We start from the raw sequence: 26,389 nt of genomic DNA, 5'->3' as shown, positions 1-26,389 counted from the left end.
AGCAATGGATGGAGCCTGAAGGTGATTCCTGCTCCCAGGAAAGCAGCAGGAAGGAGGAACAATAACGAAAATCAAGCTGCCATTTCTAATCACCCTGATGCTTTTGTTTCCTCCCCTTTTGCCATTCTTTCCCTCTGTCTGCTGAGAGTTCCCCCGAAGAAGCTGTGAGCAAAACTGGAAAAATGGAAGAACATTTCCCATTTTCCAGGAAAATGTCCCAATATTTTTGTCATTTCTGTTTCCAAGGAACCCTTGTTCCTTGGAAACAGCCACAGCCCTCTGGTTCAGGACAAAGGAAGGGTTAAATTATTGCTTTCATATCAATTAAAGCTTGCAAAGGCTTTGCAGGTCCTGGAGGTGTCATGGGTGGAAGTTCCCCTTTTGGGTTGTTGTACTTGGGGTTTTTTGCAGTTCCAAGTCACGTAGATGTTCCTATTAATATGTATTTGTTCAGAAAGGCATTGCCCATGTAATCACATCATTGCTGCCTTCTCAAGGGCAGAATTCCAGGGAGATAAAGGGCTGGAATGATGCTTCAGTGCAGCCAAGGACTGCAGAGTGCATTTCACCCCCCTGCTGCAGCTTTAGCAGGGGAAGGGGCTGTGGGCACCCATGGGTGGGGGTCTGGCACCTTCCCACCCCTGGAAGTGCTGTGGGAGCTCAGGGATGTTACACTCATGGAATTCCTGCCTCCCACTTCCCTCCCTGCTCATCCTCTGCCTTTGCAGGTGCTTAAGCCCATGAAAACCTGCCCAGATGAACTCAGCTGAAATTATAAATCCCTTGCACAACCTCATTCCCTGTTCTCCAGTGCCTCAATCCCTTTTCCATTTCCCTCTTGCAGAACTACATGAACCCCCTGAGGCTGGTACTGACTCCCCAAGACATGGAAGCTATTTTTATCAATTTGGAGGTAACACCGTGGGCATTGTGCCTTAAATCTTTGTTCTTTTCACAGCAGCTCAGCCCTCTCCCTGCTTGGGAGGAGGTTTTCTGATTTCCTCTTAGATTTGTGCATTCACTTGGAGAGCTGCAGCCTTTCGTGTGCTGTGGAGCTTAAACTGCTTTGGGAGGCATTCTTTAACACTCAGTTTTACAGGTGGGGAATATATGAACTCTAGGAAAGAAAACAATTCTATCTAGTGGATGTTTCAGGGCTGGGGCTCTGGATTTTAGCTGATCTGGGCACAGGGTGATGAAGGGATTTATTTCTCCTCTGGTTTGCACAGAGTCTAGGTTAAAACCTCATCTCCTCCACTCCTTCCATCCCATCTCCTGCTCCCTCCCCACCCTGGGCCATTTCTCACTGCTGGAATTACACCCCTGTCCTCCAGGCCACTCAGGGCTGCCCTCCACTAGAACAACTTTCTTTACAAACACCTAAAAGAGGGAAACCCCTGCCTGATGAAGGAGGGAATGTGCATTTCTCTGGGCTCTGTTTGCCCACCTGCTTTGAATGTGTTTAAAGTGTTGACTGTTGCTTGGTTTTAGGACCTAATTAAAGTGCACTTCAGTTTCCTGAGAGCCATCGATGTCTCGATGATGTCTGGAGGAAGCAGCCTGGCAAAAGTGTTCCTGGAGTTCAAAGAGAGGTAAAGGAATCCCAGGCTTCAGGCAGCTCCAGTTTGAACAGATTTGGGTTATTTTTGGAGATTTAAACAGAGTTCTTGTTACTCTCTACTACAGCCTGAAAGGAGGTTGGAGCCAGGTGGGGATCTGTCTTTTTTCTCAAGTAACAACAGGACAAGAGGAAATAGCCTCAAGTTCCACCAGGGCAGGTTTTGAATGGATATTAGTGAAAATTTCTTCACTGGGAGGGTTGTCAAGCACTAGAACAGGCTGCCCTGGAAGTGCCCAAAAATTGTGTGGCTGTGGTGCTCAGGGCCATGGTTTAGTGGCAGTGCTGGGTTGGTGGTTGGACTCAGAGGTATTTTTCCACCTAAATAATTCTGTGATTCCAGAGATGCCTTTCACAGCAGCCCAGGTTTGCATCCTCCACAGCAAACTGCTCTCAGGCAGCTGAAACATCACTGAGAGCTGACATTAAGCAGCCAAATTCAGCCACAACTGTCAGATCATCCAGGGCACAGGCTGGGACATCTCCCCTGTGACCACCAGGCTCAGTGGTGTGGCTCCTGCAAGCCCCTGGATTTTTCTGGAGCTCAGTATCCCCTAGGAGGCTGAATATCCAGTGTGATTGTGGGGACACCTCTGAGGGGATAAAGATGAGCTGGAGTGGAGTAAAACCTCAGTTGCCTTCAGGGGTTTTGTGTGGTCTCTGCAAGCAGCAGAGGGCTGTGATGTGGTGGGGTGACTCCTGCTTTGATCAAAGTGGTTCCTCACTCTCAAAAAATCTCATATTTGGCACAGAGCTCATCCTGCACCTTCTGCACGATGAATAAATGTGAAAGTTTCTGTCACAAACAGAATCAATCCTGGGTTTTGGCAGCTGCAAGCAGGAGCACCCCAGCACGCAGAGATAAGGTTGATAAAAGCCTTTAATATCCTTAATACTAATCAAAGGGTGATTCATTGTGGAATGGTGCCAGGCTGTTATTTCACTGTGATTAAACCAGTGTCTAGACACAGAAATGCCATTCAGAAGTCAATAACTGCAGAAATACCATCTGCATTAATAACACACCGTGAGGTCACATCTTCCATCATTCTGGGGGCCTCTTCTTATAAAGGGCATTTTTTTCTGGGTTAAATTACAAAAATATTTCATAGAGGAATGCAAATAGTTTCGAAATACTCATAAAACTCACTTAGGTGATTTTGATCTCCTGATTCCTGGCTCAGCCCCGTGCATGCCAGTGCCATCCCTGGGGCAGAGCTGTGGACACAGGGAGCAGGGAGGGGACATAGGAGGGGTTGTGGAGGTGACACTGCTGCCCAGGGAGGTGCAGTGGCTGAGCAGGAGCACGAGGCTGGGTTTTGAGCCATTAAATCAATGTTTTCTTCTGTTGTCATGCTGGTGGGAGCTGGCAGAATGCTTGGAGCTGGTGAGTTCCATGCAGATGGGTGAAGCACCTTGCTAAGGGAGCTTGCAGACAACTTCCTGAAGGACCTGAAAGCCTTGGAGAGGTGTGAGGGAAGGAGCCCCAGCAGCTGTGAGGTGCTGATGGTGGATCTGAAGCTCTCTTCAGTCCATGGGGACTTTGGGGACATCAGTGCTGTGGGAAACTGCTGCTCAAGGAGGGTTTTACTTTGGAGAAAATCAGATTGTTGGGGATGAAGAGTTTCGAGCAACCTGATGTAAACAGGCAGAGTCCTTTCCTCCATCAGGAAAGTCAGGAACACATTTTACAGCAAGGGGATTTCAGTGCAGGAGGAGGAGAAGGTGAACTCGCTGGGGAAACAAGTGTTGTCCCACCAAGAAGGGATCATGGACCTCCAGAGTTCCCACTTGTTCCCTGAGTATGGGACCTTCCTCCATCAAATCTATCCATGACAAACAACTCCTGCTGCCCTCCACATCCTTGGAGACACTGGCAAAATGAGGCATTGCTCCTTGGCTTTGCAGGGGCCTTTTCTAAGGAAATAGTTTGTAAATATCTCCCTCTGGAAGCCAGAGGTTTGAATTTATGCTCCTGAAGCCTTTTTGAAGCTCTCCCCATGTTGGCAAGGTAGATATTATTGTGCCTGTGCAGAAGTTGTCAGGGGAAAAAGGTGGAAGAGTAATCTTTACTGGCTGTGGCTCTGCCGGGGCTGTGGCTCCATAAATCTCTTTATTCACTTCCCTGCAGGGTGTGAATGTCCCATGTTTATGGAGCAGCTGGGTCAGTGGTTCCCAGGTCATCTCCATCGAGAGATGAGGCCCCCAGATAATGGATGAGGTGCAGTTTGTGATGGAAGATGTGTCTCAGCAGCAGCAGCAGCACAGTTAACAGCCAGGAAGGGGGAGAAAACCCAAACCTGTCAGGCAGGATTAATGAGGGAAGTGAGGGAAAAGGGGGAATCCATGACAAAACTGCTCTTTTTTTGTCAGTGTTTAAATTTATAGCCCAGGGTGTCCATGCAGAGCTTCACTGTGTTTCCAAAGGCTGTGACAACATTCTTCTCCCAATTATCCAGGCTCTTGATCTCTAGGTCCCCGTGGCACATTCAAGAAGATGTGATTCTAAAATGTGACAGAGAACCATCATGGAATCACTGAATGGTTTGGGTTGGAAGGGACGTTAAAATCCATCCCATTTCACCCTCTGCCGTGGGCAGGGACACCTTCCACCATCCCAGCTTGCTCCAAGCCCTGTCCAGCTGGCCTTGGGTAATTCCAGGGTCAGCCACAAACTCTCTGGGCAACTTCTGACAGTTCCTCACCACCCTCACAAGGAAGAATTTCATCACACTATCTCATCTAAAACCAGGCTCCTCTGCCCTGGCCATCCAGCCCCTTCTGTTCACCATGAGCTGAATCACCTCCATAGACTCTGGAAACTTCTTAATGTTCAAACGTTGAAAATTTAAATGTCAAAAAGCCACACAATAAAAGAGTGTTTACACTTTGCTAAGCAGTGAAATGGGGAATAGCTGTTTGCCTCGGCCTTTCGCTGTACACACATTTATATATCTTTTATAACAGCTTATAACTGCCAGCATTTCCAGTTAAACCTGTGATTTTCCTCCTTCCAGGCTGCTGATTTATGGCAAGTACTGCAGCCACATGGAATATGCCCAGAACACCCTGAACCACCTCCTTGCCAACCGGGAGGACGTGCGGCAGAAGGTGGAGGTGAGTGGGCAGGGGCTGAGTGCTGCCCCCAGCCCTTGCCCCAGCTTTGGGAAGGACCTGCTGGAGCTGAGGATGGTGTCTGGGGAATGTTTGATTGACCAGAAGAGAAGAAGGGTGTCAGAGTGTGTCTATGCAGCCACAGAGGGAGCAAAGCTGGGGGTTATCCTGTCCTGCCCCTCGTTTTTTCCTTATCTCCTCACCAGACCCTCACTCTGTCCTTCCTCCCCAAGTTTATCCAAGTTAAAACAAACCAGTGGCTTTATCTGAGTGGGACTGGCTGGGACAAGATCTTTGAGTTGTGCAGGCCCTGAGCATCCCCAAACCAGGAGCAACGTGGTTCTCCAAAGCCACCAGCAGCATCGGGACCGTCAGAGGCAAACCCAAATCCCCAGGCAAACACCAGAATTCCTGCCCTGGCCTCCTTCGTGTGAATAGGGGCTGATCCAGACATTAAGGGAATGAAAGGAGCCCCAGAAGGGCTGCATTGTTTGAGCTGCTGTTTTTACCCAGCTCTAATTCCTGCTTGCTCTTGATGCTAATCGGAATTTGCCGGGCTGTCTGTCCGTGTTACCTCACCTCCTGCAAATGTGCTTTGATTCCCTGTGTGAACCCAATCCAGGGGTAAAACTGCAGTTAGGAATTGTGGAAAATGTGCTCTCTGTGTCTCACATCAAGGCTGGAGCATCCAGTTGCTCCCTGCTTTTGCTGTCTCTCCCTCCCTCGTGGCAGCTCTGTCATGCAGTGGGGCTGAAAATGGGTCTGGGCAAAGGTAATGGTGGCAAAACTTCCTCCAACCACAATTAGCTCATCTTAATGACTTAATGCTCATCAGCGACTCCAGAGCCACAGGCTGCATGCTCAGTGCCAGCCCCTCACAAATCAGTAGCTTGGTCCAGCGGGGAGGTGGCTCAGGCAGATGGGTTTCATTTGACATTTCCCCAGGTCTGGGAGCATTCATACAGTGCCCTAATGAGCAGCATCTCATTAGGCTGGAGCAGCTCATTTGCATGGCAGTGGCTGGAATTTAGGGTCCAGCCCCTGGTAACCTCTGTGGTGGGAGCTCAGCCCTGGCTGCCTGCAAGGACCACAGGTCTGTGGGCATCAGAACTGAGTTCACAGGAGCCAAACAAACATTCTCAAGGCTTCAGAGACTTGTTTTAGGTGGGAAGCTGTTGTTTTCTCACTGCTGATTTATTGATCTCCTTCCTAGGAATGCACACTAAAGGTCCAGGATGGGAAATTCAAATTGCAAGATCTGCTGGTGGTTCCAATGCAAAGAGTTCTGAAGTATCATCTCCTGTTAAAAGTAAGTTTTTCAGCACTGGCACTTCTCTCTCTGCTGTAGCATCTTTCACCTCTGTCAGTGGAGGGTGAATCATTGCCAAATGCAGAGCAAGGGTTAGGATTTTTATTCCCCTTCAAATAAAATAATTACCAGAGCTACTTAACACGACATAATATTTGTGCTGTCTCCTAAAGCAGGGTGACCCAGGGTAATTCTGCACTTGCTAGCCACGAGAGGCACTTAATGAACATAAAATAAGCTTGCATATAATCTGATTATGTGTGAAATTCCTCCAGTCAGCTCCGTGTAACAGATCTCTCAAGCACCAGCCCTTGGTGTGTTCCCTGTCCTGCAGCCACAGCTGCCTGCTTGGGCATCCCTGCATCCCTGCCACCTCCCTGGCATCCCTGCAGTCACCCTTGGAATGCCTGCAGCCACCCTGCCATCCCTGTCACCACCCTGCCAACACTCAGGCAGACCCTGTCCAGTGCAGGCAGGGTCTGGAAATCTTTCCTAGCACATCCAAACTCCTTATTTTTATTAATTTATATTTACTTTTATGGTTTATTTTTATTATTAAATTTTATTTTATTATTAATTTTTATTATTAATTTTTATTTATTTGATATTTATTATTTAATATTTTATTGGTTTATTTTTATTTCAGGAGCTGCTCAGCCATTCCTCAGACCGGCCAGAGAAGCAGCAGCTGAAGGAGGCTCTGGAGGCAATGCAGGTACAGGAGGTGAAGTGGGGAGGGGGCTGTGCTGGCTTTGGGCTGCTGCAGAGCTCAGGATCCCTCTGCTCTGTGGAACAAAAATTTGGGTTTAAAATCCGCCCAGGAGCAGCTGGAGGGAAGGCAAGGTCTGCTCCTTCTGGCCACACCTGCGCGCATGGATTGTCACCTGGTGTGGTGGCCTCGCAGCAGATCCCTTGTCACCGCTGTCCCCTGAGGCAGAGGGGGGAGCTGGGGTTTGTTGACAAGTTGGGACTCTTCCCTGATTGCTGCTGTGTGTGCAGAGGCTGTGCCAGATCCGGCTTTTGTGTCTGCTGGGAGGGATTTGGAGGAGCTCCAGAGGTATCAGAAGTCAGGGAGTGTGGCAGCCATGGGAGCCTGCGTGTGTGGAGCATTCCCTGGGTGCTGTCAGCCAGGTGCTGGGTGGGAATCCTTTAATCCATGCTTTTTTTTATTTTATTTTATTAAAGGGAAGATGTATTTTCAACAATTGATAACTTTTGGCATCAGCAGTTTGCTTTGCTTCGAGTTGGTTTTTTTTCAGCTTTTAGCTGGAGCCCCCAAAATCTCAGGAAAACCATCAGCAAATGTTTCCTGGCTCGGTTATGTCTCCCCACAGACACATTCACACCAGATCCACTGTGACTGGAGGATGCTCATTACTCCAGGTTTTTCCTCTGGAGATCACCTCAGGGTTCATCCCTGTGCTCGTGGTCACTTTGTTTTCCACCTCTGGCTTTTCTAACGTGGCTGCATTTCCTGCCCCTTACATAAGCTGGGTGACCTTCCCAGCCATTCTGCTGCCAGCCCAGGGATGCAGGGCTGCTGTGGGGCTCTCTGTGGAGCTGAGGTGCTTTGAAGGACGTTGCACTGCCAGCCTGCTGCTGTGGCCTCAGATGAACGCTGTGCCTGGTGACAGCAGCTCAGCCCTGCTCGTGGCCTCCTCACCCAGCACACTGCTGAAAAACAAATGTGTGTTTGCTCTGGCTCTGCTGCACACTCAGCATTTGCTGCAGGAGGATGTTGATAACCATCAGGGATGTTTCTCTCTTCTCCTCCCCATCGCCAGGAGAGTGTGGGAGCAGTTCTGACCACGCTGGGCTCGGGGGGTTTGGGAGCCATTCAGTTTGGTTTTAATTGATCTGTAAACCAAGGCTTAACTTCCAAGTGATGTCTTTCATCACAAGTCCAGCCTTTCTGTCTGCTGTGCTGGCAGGCAGCAGACATTGCTGCTGTCTGGGGTGAGGGCTGTGCAGGGGGGTGGATGCACTGACATTCCCAAAGGGATTCAGCTCCCTTTTGTTTGGCTTGAACAGTTGCTTTTGCAAGGCGAGGGCAGGATTTGCACCAAAAAAAAATCATTAGTGGTGGGGTTTTTTTTGGTGCAGGTACCAATCCTCTGCCTGAGAATGCAGGACTGAGGTCCCAGGGGTGGTGGGGGAAATGCAGCTCCCAGTGAAATTCCACAACCAGCATTTGCAGGTTGTTGTTGTGAGTCGTGGTTGATCCTGGGATTGTGTTTGCCTGGGATTGTGTTTCCCTGGGATTGTGTTTCCCTGCTTCAGAAGGCTTTTGGTTGTGTCATTTCTCATCACCATCCCTGCCACCCCTGGCCTGGTGATGTTACAAGTATTGTCATGTAGATCTGTGATTATGGGATGTGATTAACCCTCCTTGTGTTGGGGAGCTGAGCAGGGTCTCACCCGGGGGGATGTCTTAAAAAATCCCTGCTCAGATTTAATCCAAGTTGACAAGAGCTGTTGTTGAGGTCAAGGAGGGAGCAGATAAGAAGCAAACAGGCACAGCAAATCCACTCTGAAAGGTGCAAGAAGTTGTTCCAGTGGAAGGGATGGCTCCTTCTCTTTGATGGATGAAAATCTGGGGTTTGGGATCGCTGTGCTGCCATGGATTCCTGCATTGCCATGGATTCATGCATTGCCATCTTCTGGGAAATGGAAAACATTGCAGCACCTGCCTGGCTCTGGGAGCACCAGCAGCCTCACCTGTCCCAGGCTGCTCAGAATTCTGAGGGATTCAGGGAGCCAGGCTCGTGTTCTCCTGGGTAAGGTACTGGTAAAGCAAAAAATCACTATTCACCCTTTTTTTTTTTTTTTAAGGACTTGGCCATGTACATCAATGAAGTCAAGAGGGACAAAGAGACTTTGAAGAAAATAAGTGAATTTCAGAGCTCTATAGAAAATCTGGTAAGTTGGAAAATCCTCTTGAAGCCAGTCTAATTTGGTTATTATTAATGTATTTGGGTTTTTTGGGCAATTGCTACTTATTCTGATGTGCTGAAAGATCCCCTTGTGTTCAGACTCTCTCATGACTTGCTGATAGCCCAGAGGTGGATGCTCCATCACAAAACTACTGTGGCTAGGATGGAAGGTGGCCTCTCTTTCTGGTTTTACACTAAAAATGTTTCTTCAGCTTTTTCTCACATTATTAGTGTAGGTAGGACACAGAAGTTCCTCAAGCTGCCTATCTGGCTCCTATTTAAAAAGAGGTTTTCTTTTGGTTTTAAGAGGACAGAGGTGAACTGAAGGGGGAGGAGAAGGGCTCATGTAAAAAGACGCCAAACCCCCAGAATTTCAAGCAGGTATTTTAAGGAGAACTCATCCTCCAAACTGCAGAGGTGTCAAACACTGAGCCCTGCTGCTGTGCCTCAGCAGACCTGGAGGGGTGCTGGCTTTGGGGGCTTTAAGCCTTGGCTTCATTTGGAAACAATGAACTTTTAATTTATGGTTATTTAACAGAGACAAAAATCCTTAATTCTTATGTAAACCTCTGAAAAAATAGCTTATTTCAGGTGGGGAGGGTTTGCAAAACTGCCTGGGCTGCTGAGCCTTGCCCTGGGGGGTTCCTGGGGGGCTGGGCCTGTGTTCATGGCCAGGCTCCCCTTGGAGCCTCCTCCCTCAGATACATGAACATTTTTGTAAGCTAGGCTACGTGCATAAGTAGATGTGTACATGTGCCTTATAAAATTTCTGTAATTATTAGATGATTAAATTTCTGTAAAACTTTTACCAATTACATTGACGCTAATTGCTTTGCACCAATGAATAGGATAAGTTATTCTATTGTATATTATATATAGTCAATGACTATATATATATATATATATACTATTTATATTTATATCTTATTGCCAGGCTTGGCTTTCCTTCCATCAAACAGCACAAAAACAAATTGTTCTTCTCCTTTGAGCCACAGCAGGGGCAGGGCAGGCCCAGAGCTCTGTCCAGGCAAGTTTTAAACACAGGAAGATAATTTGCTTTGCACCAATGAATACAATAAGTTATTAATTGTATATTATATATAGTTAATGACTATATATATATAGTATATAGTGTATATAGTATATATAGTATATATATTATATACTATAATAGTATATAATATATATACTATATATATAATATAGTTATATACAGAATATATATAACTATATGTAGTTAATGACTTAAGATCATACTTTGTTAAGTTAATGACTTAAGATCATGCTTTGTTAAGTGTATATAAGCTGGAGAACACACAGAATAAAAACTTTTTTCTTCTTGGACCCTGATCACCTGTGTGTCACGTCTGACCTAAGGGTGACATCCCTGCCTTGCTGGGCTGCTGCTGCTCCCAGGAGCTCAGGCAGGGCTGGGGGGTGACTCCAGCCAGCTCTGGGGTTCCTCTGCCCAGGGCAGCGTTCCAGGCTGGCTCTGGGCCTGAGCCCTGCCTTGTTTCCTGCAGCAGGTGAAGCTGGAGGAGTTTGGGAGGCCCAAGATCGACGGGGAGCTCAAGGTGCGCTCCATAGTGAACCACACCAAGCAGGACAGGTGAGTGGCCCCTGTCCCCAGTGTCCCCAAACATGCCCTCATCTAATGATTCCCCTTGAGCTCGTGTCTTTAATTCCTGCCTGGAATTTCACTGCCATAACCCAGCATCAGTGTGGAATCACAGCAGGGCACGAGCACTGAACATTGAGCTGGGGAGCTCCTCAGAGCTTTCCAAATCTTTCCCCCTTGGATTTTTTAATGGATTTCCCCTTGGAAATTTAATGGATGTTTAAATTTTTTGACTGGGTTGCTTGTTTATTTGCTTGCTTTGGGCAGGTATTTATTTTTATTTGATAAAGTGGTGATCGTCTGCAAAAGGAAAGGATACAATTATGAGCTGAAGGAAATTATTGAGCTGCTCTTCCACAAGATGACTGATGACCCGATGAATAACAAGGACATTAAGAAGGTAGGTGGACTAAGGATTAGCTCTGGAGAGCATTTTGGAGCTGTTTCAGGGTAGTATGTTCCCATTAGCCTTTTAAAATAGGAAAAAAAGCTGGAAAATAAATGCTCAACTTTCAAGGCTGCCTTAAATAGCGTTGGGAAATGTTTATTAATGTGGGGCTGGGCTGGATCCTTGACCTGTGTCCTGGCAGAACAGCCCTGAGGAGGCTGGGATGGTTGGAGTTAGGAAGCTGCTCTCTGCTTTCTGGCCCAGTGTCAGGGAGCAAACATCAGATGGGCAGGAGAGGAGGGCAGGGAGGAGGGAGGGAAGGTGCAGCATGTTCTTTCTCCCTCTGCAAGCTGCAGGGTGGAGGAGCCTGGAAAGACAGCTTTGCACACCAGGCTGCCAGAATTGGCACTCAAAGCACTGAAGGAACATCATTTTCCTGTGGTTTGATGCTCACTCTGCAGCCATGGAGGAAAAACCTCCCAGCTCTTGCTTTAAGTGAGCCCCTTCAGCTGAATCCACTTCCCTGCCATGGGGAGAGCTGTGGTGCAGATGGGATAAGGGACACTGGGGTGACAACAGCCAGGAACTGCCTAGGGAACGCTGCTGGCTTTGTGTTTTAATGAAATCTCTCTCCCCTTTGCTCTCCTATGCTTTCTAGTCCCATGGAAAAATGGTAAGCAGAGCACCCCTTTGGCTGTGTGTGTTTGTGTGCAGTGTGCTGACACAGGCTGAGCATATGTGCAGTGGGCAGGTCAGATGTTCCTCCTGGGCTGTCACTTGCTGTCAGGCACGGACAGAAGGGCTGGGGAGGATCCAGTGGAGCAGAAGAATCTGGGTTCTCTCAGCTGCCACCATGAGGTCCTGTCTGCTCCAAGTGCACAGCGCCAGGCGGCTCAGGCGTCACTAACCGGGATGTGTGAGAGACACAGGGAGCTCTCCTTCCTCCTCCCCTGCTGTCCCTGGCTCAGCACAGGGGGCAGGGACAGGCACTCAGAGCAGTGCCTGCGGCCTGTGAGTGGAAGCGTGGTGTGTTCTGCTGCGAGATCAGCTCTCTTTCCCCTTGCAGTGGTCCTACGGCTTCTACCTGATCCACCTCCAGGGCAAGCAGGGCTTCCAGTTCTTCTGCAAGACTGAGGAGATGAAGAGGAAGTGGATGGAGCAGTTTGAAATGGCCATGTGAGCATGAGTGGCTGCTCCAGCCCCGGGTGCAGCTGCCAGGAGTGGGGGAAAAGTGTCCTGGGCCATCAGGTCACTGCAGAGCAGCTCTGACAGCAAAACCTGTGGGGTGGGGAAGCTCCTGGGGGCTTGCTGGGCGAGTCCCTGTGCAAAGGGAGCTTGGAGCTGCTCTCTGAGCATCCCCACCAAGCATCTCTGACACTGAGATGGGATATTGGGCAGGAATCCTTCCCTGGGAGGGTGGGCAGGCCCTGGCACAGGGTGCCCAATCCCTGGCATTGTCCCAGGCCAGGCTGGACAGGGTTGGAGCAGCCTGGGACAGTGGGAGGTGTCCCTGCATGGCAGGGGGTGGGATGGGGTGATTTTAAATGTCCAATCCAAAGCTTTCTGTGATTCTCTGGAAGGGCACTTCACCCTGGTGTCCTTGGGGAGCACCAGGCTGGAGCAGGAGCAGGGTGAGGAGGGAAGGTGGTGCTGCAGGGCTGGTCCTGAGCAGAGCAGGGCTTGGGCTGATGGTGACTCAGGCCAAACCCATGACTCCTGTCCCAGGGGAAGGTAATGGGCAAAATCCTCTCTCCACAACCAAGCCCTGATCTCCTTCCACACTGGGCTTGGTGTCTGTGTGGTGTCCCAGCTGTGACTGAGGTGCAGTGGGGACAGGCTGATAACCCCCAGGGCCTTCCCCTCAGGTCCAACATCAAGCCAGAGAAAGCCAATGCAAATCACCACAACTTCCAGATGTACACATTTGAGAAGACAACCAACTGCAAAGCCTGCAGGATGTTCCTGAGGTGAGCAACAACCTTGCTGCTGTTCTGCAGTAAAACACAGAAAGAAAAATCTCAAAGCTGAGGCTGGATTAGGATTTTCTGAGTTTGTTTTGTTTGTTTTTTTTTTTGGTGGCACAGAGGAACCTTCTACCAGGGCTATCTTTGCCCCAAATGTGGAGCAGGTGCTCACAAGGAGTGCTTGGAGATTATTCCTCCCTGCAAGATGGGTGAGTAATTTCGTGAGCAGCTTGTTGCTGCACGTGAATGATCTGAGAAATTCACTTTATAAAGCACTGATGTTTGTTAATGCATAAAAAACCACAAGTGTGCTCCCAGCCCACCTGCCAGAGCTGTAATTCACGTTGGTTGATGGTTTAAAATGCAAACAAAGGAGCAAAATTCTCCAAAGCAAAGAGCTGCATCCCATGGATGGCAGGGAGTCACAGCAGCTCTGTGCAGGGCTGGGATCTCCAGCTCTTGTGGGTGGGCATTGAGGAGAGATGATCAATTCTTCATCATCTAACAGTGAAAGCAGGAGGGTCTGCAGCAGGGAGAACGTTTCTGATGAGGAGAGAGCTCCTCTCCAAACCCCAAATATCCCAAAGCCCAGCAAAAATTTGTCCTTGGTCTAAACTGGGCAAAGCTGGGACTCCCCTGTGCTCACCCAGGGCACAACCCTGGTGATGCTCCAGGGGGGTCACAGAGGGCTTTGGAAAGATTTTGGGTGAGGAAGCAACAAAATTGCAGGACTGAAGTGACCCCAGCTCTGCTTTGGCCTTCCTGCTTCAGCTCCACACCCTGCTGCTGGTCTGCTGACACTCAGAGCACCAGAAAATGGGTGTTTTTACCTGCTGAATTAACCCTTTACCCCACCATTTCTCTTGCAGGTTCTTCAGCAGACCAGGTACGTGGTTTGGCCTTTTCCTCACCCTTGTCCAGTGTGGCTGTGGGCAGCTCATGGGAAGAGCCAGCACTGGCCTCAGAGGGGTCCCAGCAGCTGTGGGACAGGACTGGGACCAGTGGGACAGGGCTGGGACCAGTGGGACAGGGCTGGGACCAGTGGGACAGGATTGGGACCAGTGGGACGAGACTGGGACCAGTGGGACAGGATTGGGACCAGTGGGACAGGATTGGGACCAGTGGGACAGGACTGGGGACCAGTGGGACGAGACTGGGACCAGTGGGACAGGATTGGGACCAGTGGGACAGGACTGGGGACCAGTGGGACGAGACTGGGACCAGTGGGACAGGATTGGGACCAGTGGGAGAGGACTGGGACCAGTGGGACAGGGCTGGGACCAGTGGGACGAGACTGGGACCAGTGGGACAGGGCTGGGACCAGTGGGACAGGGCTGGGACCAGTGGGACGAGACTGGGACCAGGTGGGATAAGACTGGGGACCAGGGAGACAGGACTGGGACCAGTGGGACAGGGCTGGGACCAGTGGGACAGGATTGGGACCAGTGGGACAGGGCTGGGGACCAGGGGACCAGTGGGACGAGACTGGGACCAGTGGGACAGGGCTGGGGACCAGTGGGACAGGGCTGGGGCCAGTGGGACAGGACTGGGACCAGTGTCCTCCTCTCCAGCCTAGAACTGGCCCACTTTAAGCAGCCCCAGAGCCCTCGGGAGGTGCCAGCACCCAGCTGGGGTGGGCACCATGGGCTGGGGGGTACCAGGGGGATCTGGGATGGGGTTTTCTCATCCCAATGGCATCAGGTGGCTGCTCATAGGGAGAATTGAGGCTGATGTGTCTTCACTGAGCCTTTTTCCTCTTTCTTTGCAGGATTCACTGGGTGCAGGACCTGGTAAGGGCACTGCTGTGGGGCAGGGACAGGTTGTGGCTGCAGGAATGCCCAGCTCTGGGTGTGTGGGAGGGGGAGGCTCTTTCCAAACCCAGGAGAGAGCTTCAGTGCCTGCAGAAGGGTCCTGTGCTCCCTCGTGGCCTGGGGTCCCTCCTGTCCCTGCTGCCCCTGAGTTTCTGTGGTGCCCTGGTGCCCCTGGGCAGCAAAGCTCTGCCCATCACAGCAAGGAGAGCCTGGCATGACACCCTCGTGCCAAATCCACCTTCAGGGCAGGGCAGGCATGTTCTGGCAGGGAGATTTGTTGCTGATGGGCAGCATGTCCAGTGTGCTCAGGACCATCAGTCACAAAGGTTGCTGCAATAATTTTTTATCTTCCTGTGTTTGAAACTTGCCTGGACAGAGCTCTGGGCCTGCCCTGCCCCTGCTGTGGCTCAAAGGAGAAGAACAATTTGTTTTTGTGCTGTTTCTGATGGAAGGAAAGCCAAGCCTGGCAAAAAGAAACCTGAATCAAATTTGTGGTTTTAAAAAAACCCAAAAAACAACAAAACAAGCACAGAGTGCTCCTGCTGGGAGGGGAGAGGCAGAGGTGGGGAGGCATTTTGAGGATAAACACTGTGGGTTTGGTGCAGTGGGGGAAGTTTATTTAATGTGCAGTTGTTGGCAAGACAAGTGGACTTTGACTGGGAGCTTCAGGGGCGTTTTGAGTCCCAGGTCCAGCTGATATTCAGTGGTAGCTGAGTGTTCACTGGTCCCTTTTGCAATTGTGGGGTCACTGCTGAGCCTGCCAGGGCTTGCTGCTGGCCAGGCACTGCCTGGCAAGATCTCCTCTCCTTGATTTTCGTCTCCTCGCCTGGATTTGAGCTCCTTGCTGAGGCTCAATTCCAGGTGCAGGGCTGGGAGCTGGAGCTTCAGCTTGGCTGGGTCCTTCCTGGGTTTATTTTTGCTCAGGGAACTCAATCATGCATGTGACTGCAGGAGCCAAGAACATTCACTGTGGACACCATTCCTTTCTGCTTTCATGTTTCCTGCCCCTAAATCCTGCCTGCTGTGCCCTGTCAGGGGGTGAGGGGAGCAGCCTTCAGGAGGGCTGGTTCTGTTTGGGTTTGTTTCAGCTGGGACAAGGTTGTGAAAGTGTTTTGCTTCTCTGCCAGGTCCTAAAATGGTGGCTGTTCAGAATTACCATGGAACCCCAGCCCCTCCTGGGAAGCCAGTGCTGACCTTTCAGATTGGGGACGTGATGGAGCTGCTGAGGGGGGACCCCGACTCGCCGTGGTGGGAGGTGAGGGTGATTCCTCTTGGGAAGCTCCTGGAAACTCCTAAACCAGTGACTTCTGCACTGTCCCTTTGATTTTGGGGCTTTCCTGGTGCAGGGGTGTGCTGGGGCTCGGGGGGCAGTTTGGGGCCTGTCCCCACCCCTGCCCAGTGCCCCCAGTGCTGATCCCAGTCTGATGCCCAGCTTGGCTTTGCAGGGGAGGCTGCTGCAGACAAAGAAGTCGGGTTATTTCCCCAGCTCCTCAGTGAAACCCTGCCCCGTGGATGCCAGGGTAAGTGCCAGAGAGGGGATGGAGCTGGGACTGCCAGCTGGGGTTGTCCCTGTCACTCTGCTCAGCCTTCTCCTCGAGACCTCAGTCCTTCCCTGGACCTTCAGTGAGGTGCCCTGCCTCACAGGGGAGGGGGATCCCTCCTGCCATGGTGCAGGTGTCAGGGCAGGGTGGTCCCAACCCTGTTCCCAAGGCTGGGGTTGGCATCATCAGATCCAGCTCTGTTCCTTCTCTGACCCAAGGAGCAGAGTGCTGGAGATCAGGCAGGAAACTGCATTTGGTTTGTTTTAATTGCTTTTAGCTGCTTGCTGTAATGTTGTCAGCTGCTTCCCAATTAAAAACCACTCAGGTAAATGAACCAACACAGCCTGCTCAGCCCAGCTGGGAGCTGAGAGGGAAATGCTCAGCTACAACACTGCCCTCCTCTGCCCAAGCCCAGAATCCGGGGATGGCTTGGCAGAGGGAAGCCTCCTGCGGAGAGGAGCATCCCACACAGCCCGAGGAGCTGCTGGCTCTTTTTTAATGAGCAATTCTCAATTTGCAGCCCCCCAACAGCCGGCCGCCCTCGCGGGAGATCGACTACACAGCGTACCCGTGGTGAGTGGGCACAGACACACCCCAGCCTTGCCTTTTGGGTGCTGCTTGCTCAGGAATCCACTCCAGGAAGGGATTCCACATGCAGAGCTCTGCTTCCAGCTTTCTCTGTGGCCGTGGAGCTGCCTCAGTGGTGGTTGGGGGGTGTTGAAAGCCCTGGCAGCAGCTGTGAGGATTTCTTCACTGGTGGAGGGGGTTAGAGGCAAAAAGAGAGATGCTGGTTTCTCTTCCCATTTTGTGTGCCCAGAAAATGATTGTGGGAGGAAGGAGGTAACTCCTGCCTTGGCAGGAGAGGCTGTGCTTGGCTTGCCTGCTGCTCCTTCTCTCCAGCACCAGCCAGGTTTATGAATTCATGGATATAAATTAGCCCTGCTCTCCAGCTCTCGCTGAGGCCTCATTAACCTGGAGACTGATTCCCAATTAGTGGGTTTTTCCAGGTGTCAGGTACTTCAAAGGGAAGAGGCCACTCTCTGTGTACTTCAGTGGCTCAGCAGCCTCTTGTATATCTCAGGGCACTTCCCTTCCTGCTCAGGATATTCCAGATGTTGCTCCACCTGCCTTCCATCCTTCATGCCTTTAAAAAAGATGTCTCTTTCTATCCAAAACATGCCTGTTCAAGGACACGAGTTGATTTTAATAAATTAAATGGACTAATTAACCTCTGGGCTCAGGTTTGCAGGGAACATGGAGAGGCATCAGACAGACAACCTGCTCAAGTCTCACGTCAGCGGCACCTACTTGATCCGGGAGCGGCCAGCTGAGGCCGAGCGCTTTGCCATCAGCATTAAGTGAGTAACTCCCCACTTAGGAGCTTAATAATTCAATATTTCTTACTCACAGAGGACGAGCCAGGGCTGGAGCCCGTGGCTGTGGGGTTTTTTAAGTGCTTTTGCTGTCGCTGGCAGGTTCAACGAGGAGGTGAAGCACATCAAGGTGGTGGAGAAGGACAACTGGATCCACATCACGGAAGCCAAGAAGTTCGAAAGCTTGCTGGTGGGTTTTTGTTCCCCCTTGTAGCACTCTCTCTGCAAGTCGTGCAGGGGCTGGCAGAGACAGCCAGGTGCTTCTCCTTCCTTCCCAGGAGCTGGTTGAGTACTACCAGAGCCACTCGCTGAAGGAGAGCTTCAAGCAGCTGGACACAACTCTGAAATACCCCTACAAATCCCGGGAGCGCTCTACCTCCAGGACCTTCACCCGCTCCCCAGGTAAAGCCCAGCATGGAAAACCTGCCCCTTCCTGCCAGCTCTAGGAGCAGTGGGTGAAGGAATTGACAGCTTCACTGCAGGCTTTGAGTTGCTCAGTTTGCAGATAAGTCCTTCTGGGCTGGTGGCATTTTCAGGATGGGTCTCGCCGGAGGTGGAGGGGTCTGGCCAAGCTGGGGCTCTCTGGCACTGCTGCTCTCTGAAGGGACAGTTTTTGCTGGTTCCCTTCCTGTGGTTTTTCATCCTGTGGTTTGCCCACGCTCAGGGATGTGATGTTCACTTGGTGGGATTTATCCTGTCTTTCCCACCCATGGGAGATTTTTGTGTTTTAATGGATCCGGTTCCAGTGTGACTTGTGGTGGTTTGAGTCCCAGTGGGCCTCCTTTAATGGAGGTGATGGGTGAAAGGGTAAGTTTGTGTCTAAAAGAAAAAGAAAGGAAAAATCAAAATAAATGGGAAGAAAAAAGTGCAATAATGCAAGATATTGTTTTGTCCAAAAACCTGAGTGCACAACTAACTGCTTTGTGGGGAAAAATAACTTTTAAATATTTTTCTCCATGGTATATTTAGAAAAGAATACCAAAGAAAGACAGGCTTTAAAAGTGGTTTAAATACCTTTTTGCATTAAATACAACCCTAGGATGAATTTGGAGCCCCCAGTGGCTGTGGGGCTGTGGCCAGACCTTTTCTCAGCTGTCCCAGCTTGGAGCCCCTACACAAGACCCTCTGCATGCTTTGCCCTGTATCCCTCCTTCAGCTTTTAAAGCATTGTGCCTTATAATATTTTATTTTAATTTCCTTTTTAATGCGTGTTCTGCCTCTTTCTGTTTCTCTCTAACCTCTTTGCAGCCTCCTGCGCTTCCTACAACTTTTCTTTTCTCAGTCCTCAGGGCCTCAACTTTTCTTCTCAGAGCTCCTCCAGTCCCTTCTGGTCAGGTACCAGTGCCTCTCCCTGCTGGAGAGACCTGCCACCATCCCCAGCTTGAAAGCCATCACCAGTGGCACCTGTGGGGTCCCTCCTGTCCCTCCATCCCCACAGGCAGTTCAGGGGGACCCCAGTGCTGCCCTGGGAAATCAGTTAATTAGGTTAATTAACCATGGCTTGGTTGGCAGCAAAATGCACTCCCCCCTCTCCCCAAATTCAAGGCAAGGAGGAGATGGATTTGTTGCTGTTTGAGAAAAGGGGCTAAAATTAACAAAAAAAAAAAAAAAAGTGGATGTAGCACTTTGGGATCTCATGATGTACTTCAAGCTCGACCTGCTTATCCTGTGTGTGTCATCCTGAGCATCAGCATCTCACCCTGTCCCAGTCTGCCCCTCCTTGTCCTCCAGGAGAGCATCCCAGTGTCCTGCAGGGTTTGAGCTCTGCTCTCTGGGGCTGCTCAGGAGCCCTTGCTGAGGGGACAGGGACACACCTGTGCTGTCAGGGGTGTTTTGGGGCTCAGTGTCCCCACTGAGAGGGCAGTGTCATCCTTTCCAGGCTGGTGTCACCCTCCCTCTTGATGGCATCAGAGCAAAATCCTGCCAGATTTTCCTCCCTTTGAAGTTTTTATCTTTCAGTCTCTCCTTTAGGCTGGACAGAGAAAATCACCAGCAAAGCCACATGTGCCTTCCTTGTTTGGGAAGAACACTGAACTTGTCAAGCACAAATCTGGGTTTTTGAGGTTCTCTGACTGCACAGAAATTACTGCAGGAAGTGATCTGTGTAGCAAGGGGCTCTGAGCAAGCTCCTGATGACAGAGCTCAAAGCTGCCTTGATTGGTGTCCATCCTCCAGCCTGGCTGCCTGGCCAGGACGGACAAACCCCCCAGTGGTTGCACATTGTGTGTCCAACACCATCGCCATCCTCATCTCCTTCCACCCCAAGAGCTGAAAACCTGGGCAAAGCTTTCCCTCAAACTTTGTTCAACCTTGGTTTGCACATTTTTATAGTTGAAATTAACCCTTGGAAATCCTGGGAGAAAGAGGGGAGTGAAGCACAGCATCCCCTCAGAGTGTTTATTTCTTTTTTTGTGAACTTCAGAGGATGTGCATTTTTCTCCTCCTCTGCCCATCCCATCCCTCCACTGTGGTTCTCCAGCCTTTTTTCTTGTGCCCAGATTTTGGGGCAGGAATGCTGAGTGCTGCCCCTGCCTTCCCCCTCCTTGTGCTTCCCCTGAGCATCCCCTGCCTGAAGTGATGGAGATCCCTGGGGCTGGGGCTGTGCTGGTGCAGCTCAGCTCCTGGGATGGCTCCTGGGGTCATCTCCTCATCCCAAGGTGCTGCTCAGTGTCAGGGTTTGGCACCATTTGGTCTCTCATGGGGCCAGGTTGCCAAGGTTTCTCCCTGGCAGGGACAGGAGCAGGGAGGTTCCAGGTTAGGAGCTGGTTCCTCCTCATGGCAAAGCACACAGGATACACTCAACACCTTTAGGAGAACCCATTCCCAGCAACTCTGGTTTTGAAGGAGCTTAAATCCAAGTTGATTTACAAAAGTGGTTCCATCAGGCGCTGGGAGCTGGGTGGCAGCTCCACAAGGCAAATCTCCCAGACCTGACACTGAGAGCTGAACAGGATTTTCCCATGATGTCTTTGTTAATAACTGTGTATTCCTATGAAATCCTTCCTTCTACCACCTCCAAATAGTGCCCTTCACCCCAGTGACCCCCACCCCACCCCTGACCAGCAGCGAGGAGCTCCCCAAGCCCACAGAACCCTTCAAACCCAGCAGGAACCCCGACCACCCCACCCGCGCGGGGCTGAGCAGCTCGGCTGATGCCGCCCCTCCATCCGAGCAGCTCCAGCTCTTGGTGCCACGCTGAAAAACCCAGGTTGAACCCATCCAAGCTTTCCCCAGGCTTCAGCCAGCGTGGGGGCAGGCGCTGAGGCGCTGTGCTTTGTCCCCTGGCAGTGTTCACCCCCCGGGTCATAGGCACGGCCGTGGCACGGTACAACTTCGCGGCGCGGGACATGCGCGAGCTGTCGCTGCGGGAGGGGGACGTGGTGAAGATCTACAGCAGGATTGGAGGGGACCAGGGATGGTGGAAAGGGGAGACCAACGGAAGGGTGAGTGCCTCCAGGGGGATTCCTGCCCCATTCCTGCAGCGGGATGTCCTCCCTGCTGTCAGGATGGTGAAGGGAAGGGGGTGTGTCCCGTGTCCTGCTTTTTCCTGGGTTCTGGGTGGGATGTCACCTCGTGAGAGCCACCTCTGTGTGGCCATTGGGTGCTTTGTGACACTGGCAGTGATATCCAGGGCACACAGGTGCGTGGGAGCACGTGGTGTGAGGGTCTGATCTTCCCTAAACCTGCCCGTGGAGGATGTCTGCAGGCCCTGCAGGGCTCAGCAGCCTGGGAAAACCACAGCCTGGAGGCTTGGCCTGGTGTCCCACAGATTCTGCAGCACTGGAGGCAGATTCTTCCTGCAGACAGATTCACCCTTCCAGGGTGATGTACTCCATCCCAAATTAGGGTGATTAGGGCTCACACCATCAGGATCTAGCACATCCAGGACTGGCAACAGGACAGGAGCTCCCTTAAATAAACAGAGCTGGAAGGGCCCTGCAATGATCACGGTGTCAACTCCTGGCCCTGCACAGGACACAACCCCACCCTGTCCCTGAGTTCTCCAAATCCTTGAGCTCCAGCAAGCTTTGTGCTGTTCCCCTTGAGCTCCCCAGCTCACCTGTCCTGTCCTGTCCCCCCACAGGTGGGCTGGTTTCCCTCGACCTACGTGGAGGAGGAGGGCGTGCAGTGAGCGCGGCCGCGGCCGCTGGAAGTCGTCGAGTGCCCGGAGCCAGCAGCTGCAGCCTGAGCACACTGTCCCCGTGCTGGACACCTCCCAGGACTGCCCCTGCAGCCCCTCACGACCCCCCCTGCGTGCAGGCTGCCCCGGCCTGGCCCCTGCTCCGTGTACAGAAGATTGCTGGGCTGTGGGATGGCGCCGGTGGAGAGCCCCGGGAGAGCCGCGCTCTCCCCGATGGACAGAGCTCAGAGACTCTGGGTGCCCAGCAGGGCCTGGGCACTGCACCCCTCTTGTGCCAGGGGGTTTTAACAGCCACCCTGGGGATGCTGGAGGGAGGCTGAGGCAGGTTTTGTGCCTGGGTGAGAATTTGGGGAGGGGGTCCAGGGGAGGGAGCCCCAAGGAGGCAATGCAGACCCCCTGCCACACCACTCACGGGGTTCCCAGGTCAGGATTTTGGCAGTGGCCCTGGCAGCCATGGGCAGCACTGTGCTGTGGCCAGGGTGAGGGGCAGGGTGGGCACACCTGGCCCAGAAGGAGGAGAGGGCTGTGACCATTTTGACCCTCAGGTGTGGGCTGGAAGTGGACCTCCAGGTCAGCCAGGAGGGCAAAAAGCCATTTTGGCACCCCGAGCCCATTTTCTTTGCAGTCACCTCAGTCCCACCAGCCTTGCTGCAGGCAGGGGGGTGCCCAGAGAGCTGACTGGTCCCACTGGTGAGCAGGAGGTCTCAGTGCATTGCAGATGTGCTCCACACAAGGGTTTCAGAGGCCACCAAGGCACCAGGTCCATGCAGAGGACGTGTCCCTGGGTCTGTCCTCCCCAAGCCAGGCTGATTTTCCTTGCAGCTGTGACAATTCCCACCTCGTGAGCTCAGGGTGAACCCACCTGAATAAGGGCTACGCTATCAAGTCCTGAATCCTGTCCCTGAGCTGTGAAAGCATCTCCTCTTCCCAGCTGTGTGCACTTTTGGGGGCTGGCAGCATTGCCCCTGCTCTTCCTCCCACAGGCTGTTCCTGCTGCTGCTGTCAAGTAAAGGTCCTTGTGTTGTGACATTCCCACTGTGTCCTGAGCACCCTCTGTCCTTCCCAAAGTGCAAATACAAACAAAATACACGTGTGGGAGCGTGGCAGGGAACAGCTTCCCTGTGTCTGAGCCCCAGGAGCTGCCTCTCTGAATTCGTGGCATTTTGAGCTGGTGCTTCCATGCCCTGATGTTGTTCCCCTGGGATTTGGGGTGTTCCTGCTGTGGGATCCTGCTGCAAGTCTGAGAGATGCCAGTTTTGGCTGGGTGAGCAGTGCTGCTGGTATGGGGGTCTGCAAACAGAGCAGCAGAACCACGTTTGGGGTAAGAAATGGAAGAGTTTGGATCTCTCAAGGATGAGGAAATGATGCTGACTTGGGAATTCCATGCTGCTGCTCAGTGAGAAGCCCAGAGCCACCCTGCTTTGCTCCTGGAGCTCTGGGAGTGTGAGGTGTGTGCAGCAGGAGGTGACAGGGACAAGGGGGGCTCAGGGCATTCCCAAGGTACTGTTTGGTGCTAACCCCTCCCAGGCAGCCCCTCCATGGCCAGCTTGAGGGGGGCAGCCAGCAGGGAGCTGGCAATTCCCTCCTGTGCAGAGCAGAGGGTGCCACTGTCCCCTTGTCCCATTGCAGAGGCTGTGCTGGAGCTGAGGGGACAATTTGGGTGGGTGGGACACACAAACTCCTGCTGGCTCCTGTTCTGCCTCACATCCTAAAGCCTTACAGCCCCTCCTGTTGAACGTGGCCAAGTCTGTAAGGTGGCAAGGGCATCACCTGGGGAGAGCACAGCCCTGCCACAGGGACCAGGCCACCTGTGTCCCCCAAAGGGACCCCCACCCTCTGCCTGCCCTGCCAAACCCCCCCAGCCCCTGAGAGCTCTCCCTCTTGTGTTTACTGGTGTAAGAAACTTGTTAAAAAAAAAAAAGAGATTGTTCTGTTTGTAAGTAATTATTCAGCCATTTGCCACAAATATATCTGTGAATAAGAAAGGGAAATGTTTTTTTATGATGGCGAGAAAATTGGATGTATTATTTTAGGTCGTCGCAGATCGTTCGGAATTGCAATGGGATATGTTGGAAAATAATATGTAAATTCCTTGGGTTTTTCCTTTGCACTGCACTAACTGGGCTAGGGTGGAGGGGGTTTAAAGATAAAACTGTTTGTTTAATGGAATAGTTTATAGCTGGGAATTTGGAAATCATTTGGAATAGCTTGTAATGCTGGAATAGAAACTTTAGCTGCTACTTAGAAACCCTTTTGCATGTGGTTTTTCCAGGCCTTTTTTAAGTTACAACTCATCAAAGTAAATTCCCCAACGGAGAAAAAAAAATCCCAAAAATAAAGTGTAATTTTGCTGATAGGTTTTTTTTTTCCAGCCATGGTTTTTAATGTGCCAGGGGTGTCAGGGTCGTTGTCACTAAAACCCCCTTGGCTGCACTGGGGCTCACGGGTGGGCTTGGCCCATCCAGGGAGGATGGCTGCTCCCAGGGATGGATCCTTCCCAATTCCTGGCATGAACAGTAAGTGCTTTTACCCCTCCAAAATTTGGAGTAGATCCCTCCTGTGGTGCCTGTCAGGCTCCTCATTCCTGGAGCAGCTGCCACTCGTGCAGTTGTCCCATCCAGGAGCTTTCCTGGGACTCCTTTTCTGAGCTGAACCCCTGCAGAGTGGAGGAAAGGCTGATTTTCCATGGCTTTTAGTCACTCCTCGATATCATATTCCAGAATCCCACCTGGCCCTGCAGGCAGCAGCATGTTCCAGAGCAGTAAATAAGCTGCAGAGCTGCTTATAAAAACCTGAGGTGTTCGAGAGGCCTCACCTTGAGCAGGGATGGGATGTCCCTGTGACATGTCCCTCCTGCCATGTAATTTCATTAAGAAGATTCATTTTCCCCACCCTTGGAGTCCCCAGTGCTTCCCTTTTCCCGGGGTCAGCTGGGAGGGGCTGTAGCAGTGAGCAGAGGGGTTTTACTCGGACAATCAGGGCTAAATTTTGGAAGCTGGTTTTGGAAGGTGCTGCCCAGCCAGGTGTTAAGCCTTGGTCCAGGTGCTGACCCTGCATGGGAAAAGCCCTTTCCTCGTGGCTGTTTGGTCTATTTTAGTGGAGAATCTCCAACATTCACCACTAAAATACCAGATTTAGGTGCCTGGTGCCTCCGCTGCTGCTGCTGAGGCCCAGCCTGGCCCTGGGTGGGTGAATGGCACAGCTGGGCTGCCAAAAGCAGCACTGGAGCCTGCAACCCAAAAAGGCAGTGCAAAAATCTGTTCCCATTCTGTCCAGCCTCTGGGGACATCCCTGCCAGCCTGGGGCTGGGGACACTGAGCCCCTGGGGAGTGGCTGGAGCTGGCAGGTGGGTGCTTCCACAGTGGCTTCATGCCAAAATCTGCTCCTGGGGGTTGCTGCAGTGCAGGGTCTGACACTCAGGAGTGAATGGGGCATTGATGCAGCGTGCCCAGCCAGGGCCAGGTGCAGTAACCAGAGCAGGAGCAGCGTTCAGGGGCATTAACAGCAGAATGAATTCCAGCCAGCACAGCCGGTTCCATCCTGCACAGCCCCTGGCCTGTCCCAGGAGCAGGGGACACGCCAGGCACGGGGTTTTATTTATTATTCTCATTTTTTCCCCCAGATAGAGCAGCTGCTGATGAAATCTGTGCCATGAGCAGGGCTTTGAGCAAACACAGCCTGGGGGTTGCTGGCTGCCCTGTGCCAGCAGCAGCTCCTGCTCCTGTCACAGTGTGACAGCCACGGATCCTGGCCCTGGCACTGCCCTCCAGCCCCTGTGAGCTCACCAGCCCAGCCCAGAGCACCCCAAAACCATGGCCCAAACTGCTGTGCCTCCAGGGTGGGGAAACTGAGGCAGGGGGAGGCCAGGAGGAGAGCTCAGCACAGCAGCACTCTGGGATTGGGGTGATTGTGGCTCAGGGTCAGGTGCTGGTGGTGCTCCCCAAGCCCAAAGTGAGGTTGTGGGGCAGAGCTGAGCCCGCAGCTCTGCTGAGGATGAGGATTGGGGTGGCAGAGGCAGTGTTGACAGTGTGCAGCACGCCTGGCTGCCCCAGCCCTGCATTCACCACGTTTTCTGTGACCTAGAAAACTCCAGCTGGCGCCTGAGCCGCTGCGCTGCTTTAATTTAGAATTAACCTAAAAATTATAGGGGGAGGTTGAACTGTGTAGGCTCCCTCTGCACTGCACTGATCACCCCAAAAATTAACCCTCTCATTCCTGCTCTGGAGTCACATCAGGGCTGCAGGAGCTGCCACTTTGCCCACTGTCCATCCTGAGCTTGGTGAAAGGCTCAGGCTGCTGAAGTGGACTTGGTTTTGTATTGTTCTAGGTCTGGTCTAACCCAAAGGTCATATTTATAAATTTGGACACGCTGATGAAATGGTTCTGGCCTGTCAAACAGAAACACCCCACTGCAAACAGGAGTTTAGACTTGTTTGCAGCCCTGTGGTTGTTCTGAGCAATTTAGTCCAAGGAGAAGCCTGCAGGAACTGGGGCTCTCTCTGTGAAACTGAGAAACTGGTTTTGTCTTTGGGAGAAGGAGGGGAAATGCTGCTGGAGACAGGGGATAAAGCTGGAATAA

At 51.8% G+C, this 26,389-nt stretch overlaps 1 protein-coding gene across 5 annotated transcripts in view; it reads left to right on the top strand.

The window, feature by feature from the left end:
• VAV2 (vav guanine nucleotide exchange factor 2) overlaps window positions 1-24,164 on the top strand; it is a 120,050-nt gene extending 95,886 nt beyond the window's left edge. For 2 of the 5 annotated variants that reach the window (XM_039730724.1, XM_039730725.1), the window contains 22 exons: window positions 845-913; window positions 1,492-1,592; window positions 4,636-4,735; window positions 5,946-6,041; window positions 6,688-6,756; window positions 8,874-8,960; window positions 10,498-10,583; window positions 10,860-10,992; window positions 11,639-11,653; window positions 12,047-12,156; window positions 12,846-12,947; window positions 13,065-13,153; window positions 13,814-13,830; window positions 14,713-14,734; window positions 15,883-16,010; window positions 16,201-16,275; window positions 16,817-16,869; window positions 17,538-17,654; window positions 17,772-17,859; window positions 17,948-18,071; window positions 20,958-21,112; window positions 21,754-24,164. In XM_039730724.1, coding sequence (XP_039586658.1) covers window positions 845-913; window positions 1,492-1,592; window positions 4,636-4,735; window positions 5,946-6,041; window positions 6,688-6,756; window positions 8,874-8,960; window positions 10,498-10,583; window positions 10,860-10,992; window positions 11,639-11,653; window positions 12,047-12,156; window positions 12,846-12,947; window positions 13,065-13,153; window positions 13,814-13,830; window positions 14,713-14,734; window positions 15,883-16,010; window positions 16,201-16,275; window positions 16,817-16,869; window positions 17,538-17,654; window positions 17,772-17,859; window positions 17,948-18,071; window positions 20,958-21,112; window positions 21,754-21,801 — 1,884 coding nt within the window. In that variant the 3' untranslated portion in view covers window positions 21,802-24,164. Of the gene's footprint in view, window positions 1-844; window positions 914-1,491; window positions 1,593-4,635; window positions 4,736-5,945; window positions 6,042-6,687; window positions 6,757-8,873; window positions 8,961-10,497; window positions 10,584-10,859; window positions 10,993-11,638; window positions 11,654-12,046; window positions 12,157-12,845; window positions 12,948-13,064; window positions 13,154-13,813; window positions 13,831-14,712; window positions 14,735-15,882; window positions 16,011-16,200; window positions 16,276-16,816; window positions 16,870-17,537; window positions 17,655-17,771; window positions 17,860-17,947; window positions 18,072-18,917; window positions 19,005-20,957; window positions 21,113-21,753 lie in introns of all 5 variants that reach the window. The other 3 variants (XM_039730726.1, XM_039730727.1, XM_039730728.1) reach the window with 2 other exon arrangements.
• The last annotated feature ends 2,225 nt before the right edge of the window (window positions 24,165-26,389 follow it).

This window comes from Passer montanus, unplaced genomic scaffold (assembly GCF_014805655.1).
Source record: "Passer montanus isolate IOZ18808 unplaced genomic scaffold, ASM1480565v1 scaffold73, whole genome shotgun sequence".
NCBI lineage: Eukaryota > Metazoa > Chordata > Aves > Passeriformes > Passeridae > Passer > Passer montanus.
This window is presented reverse-complemented; position numbering and strand designations above follow the sequence as displayed.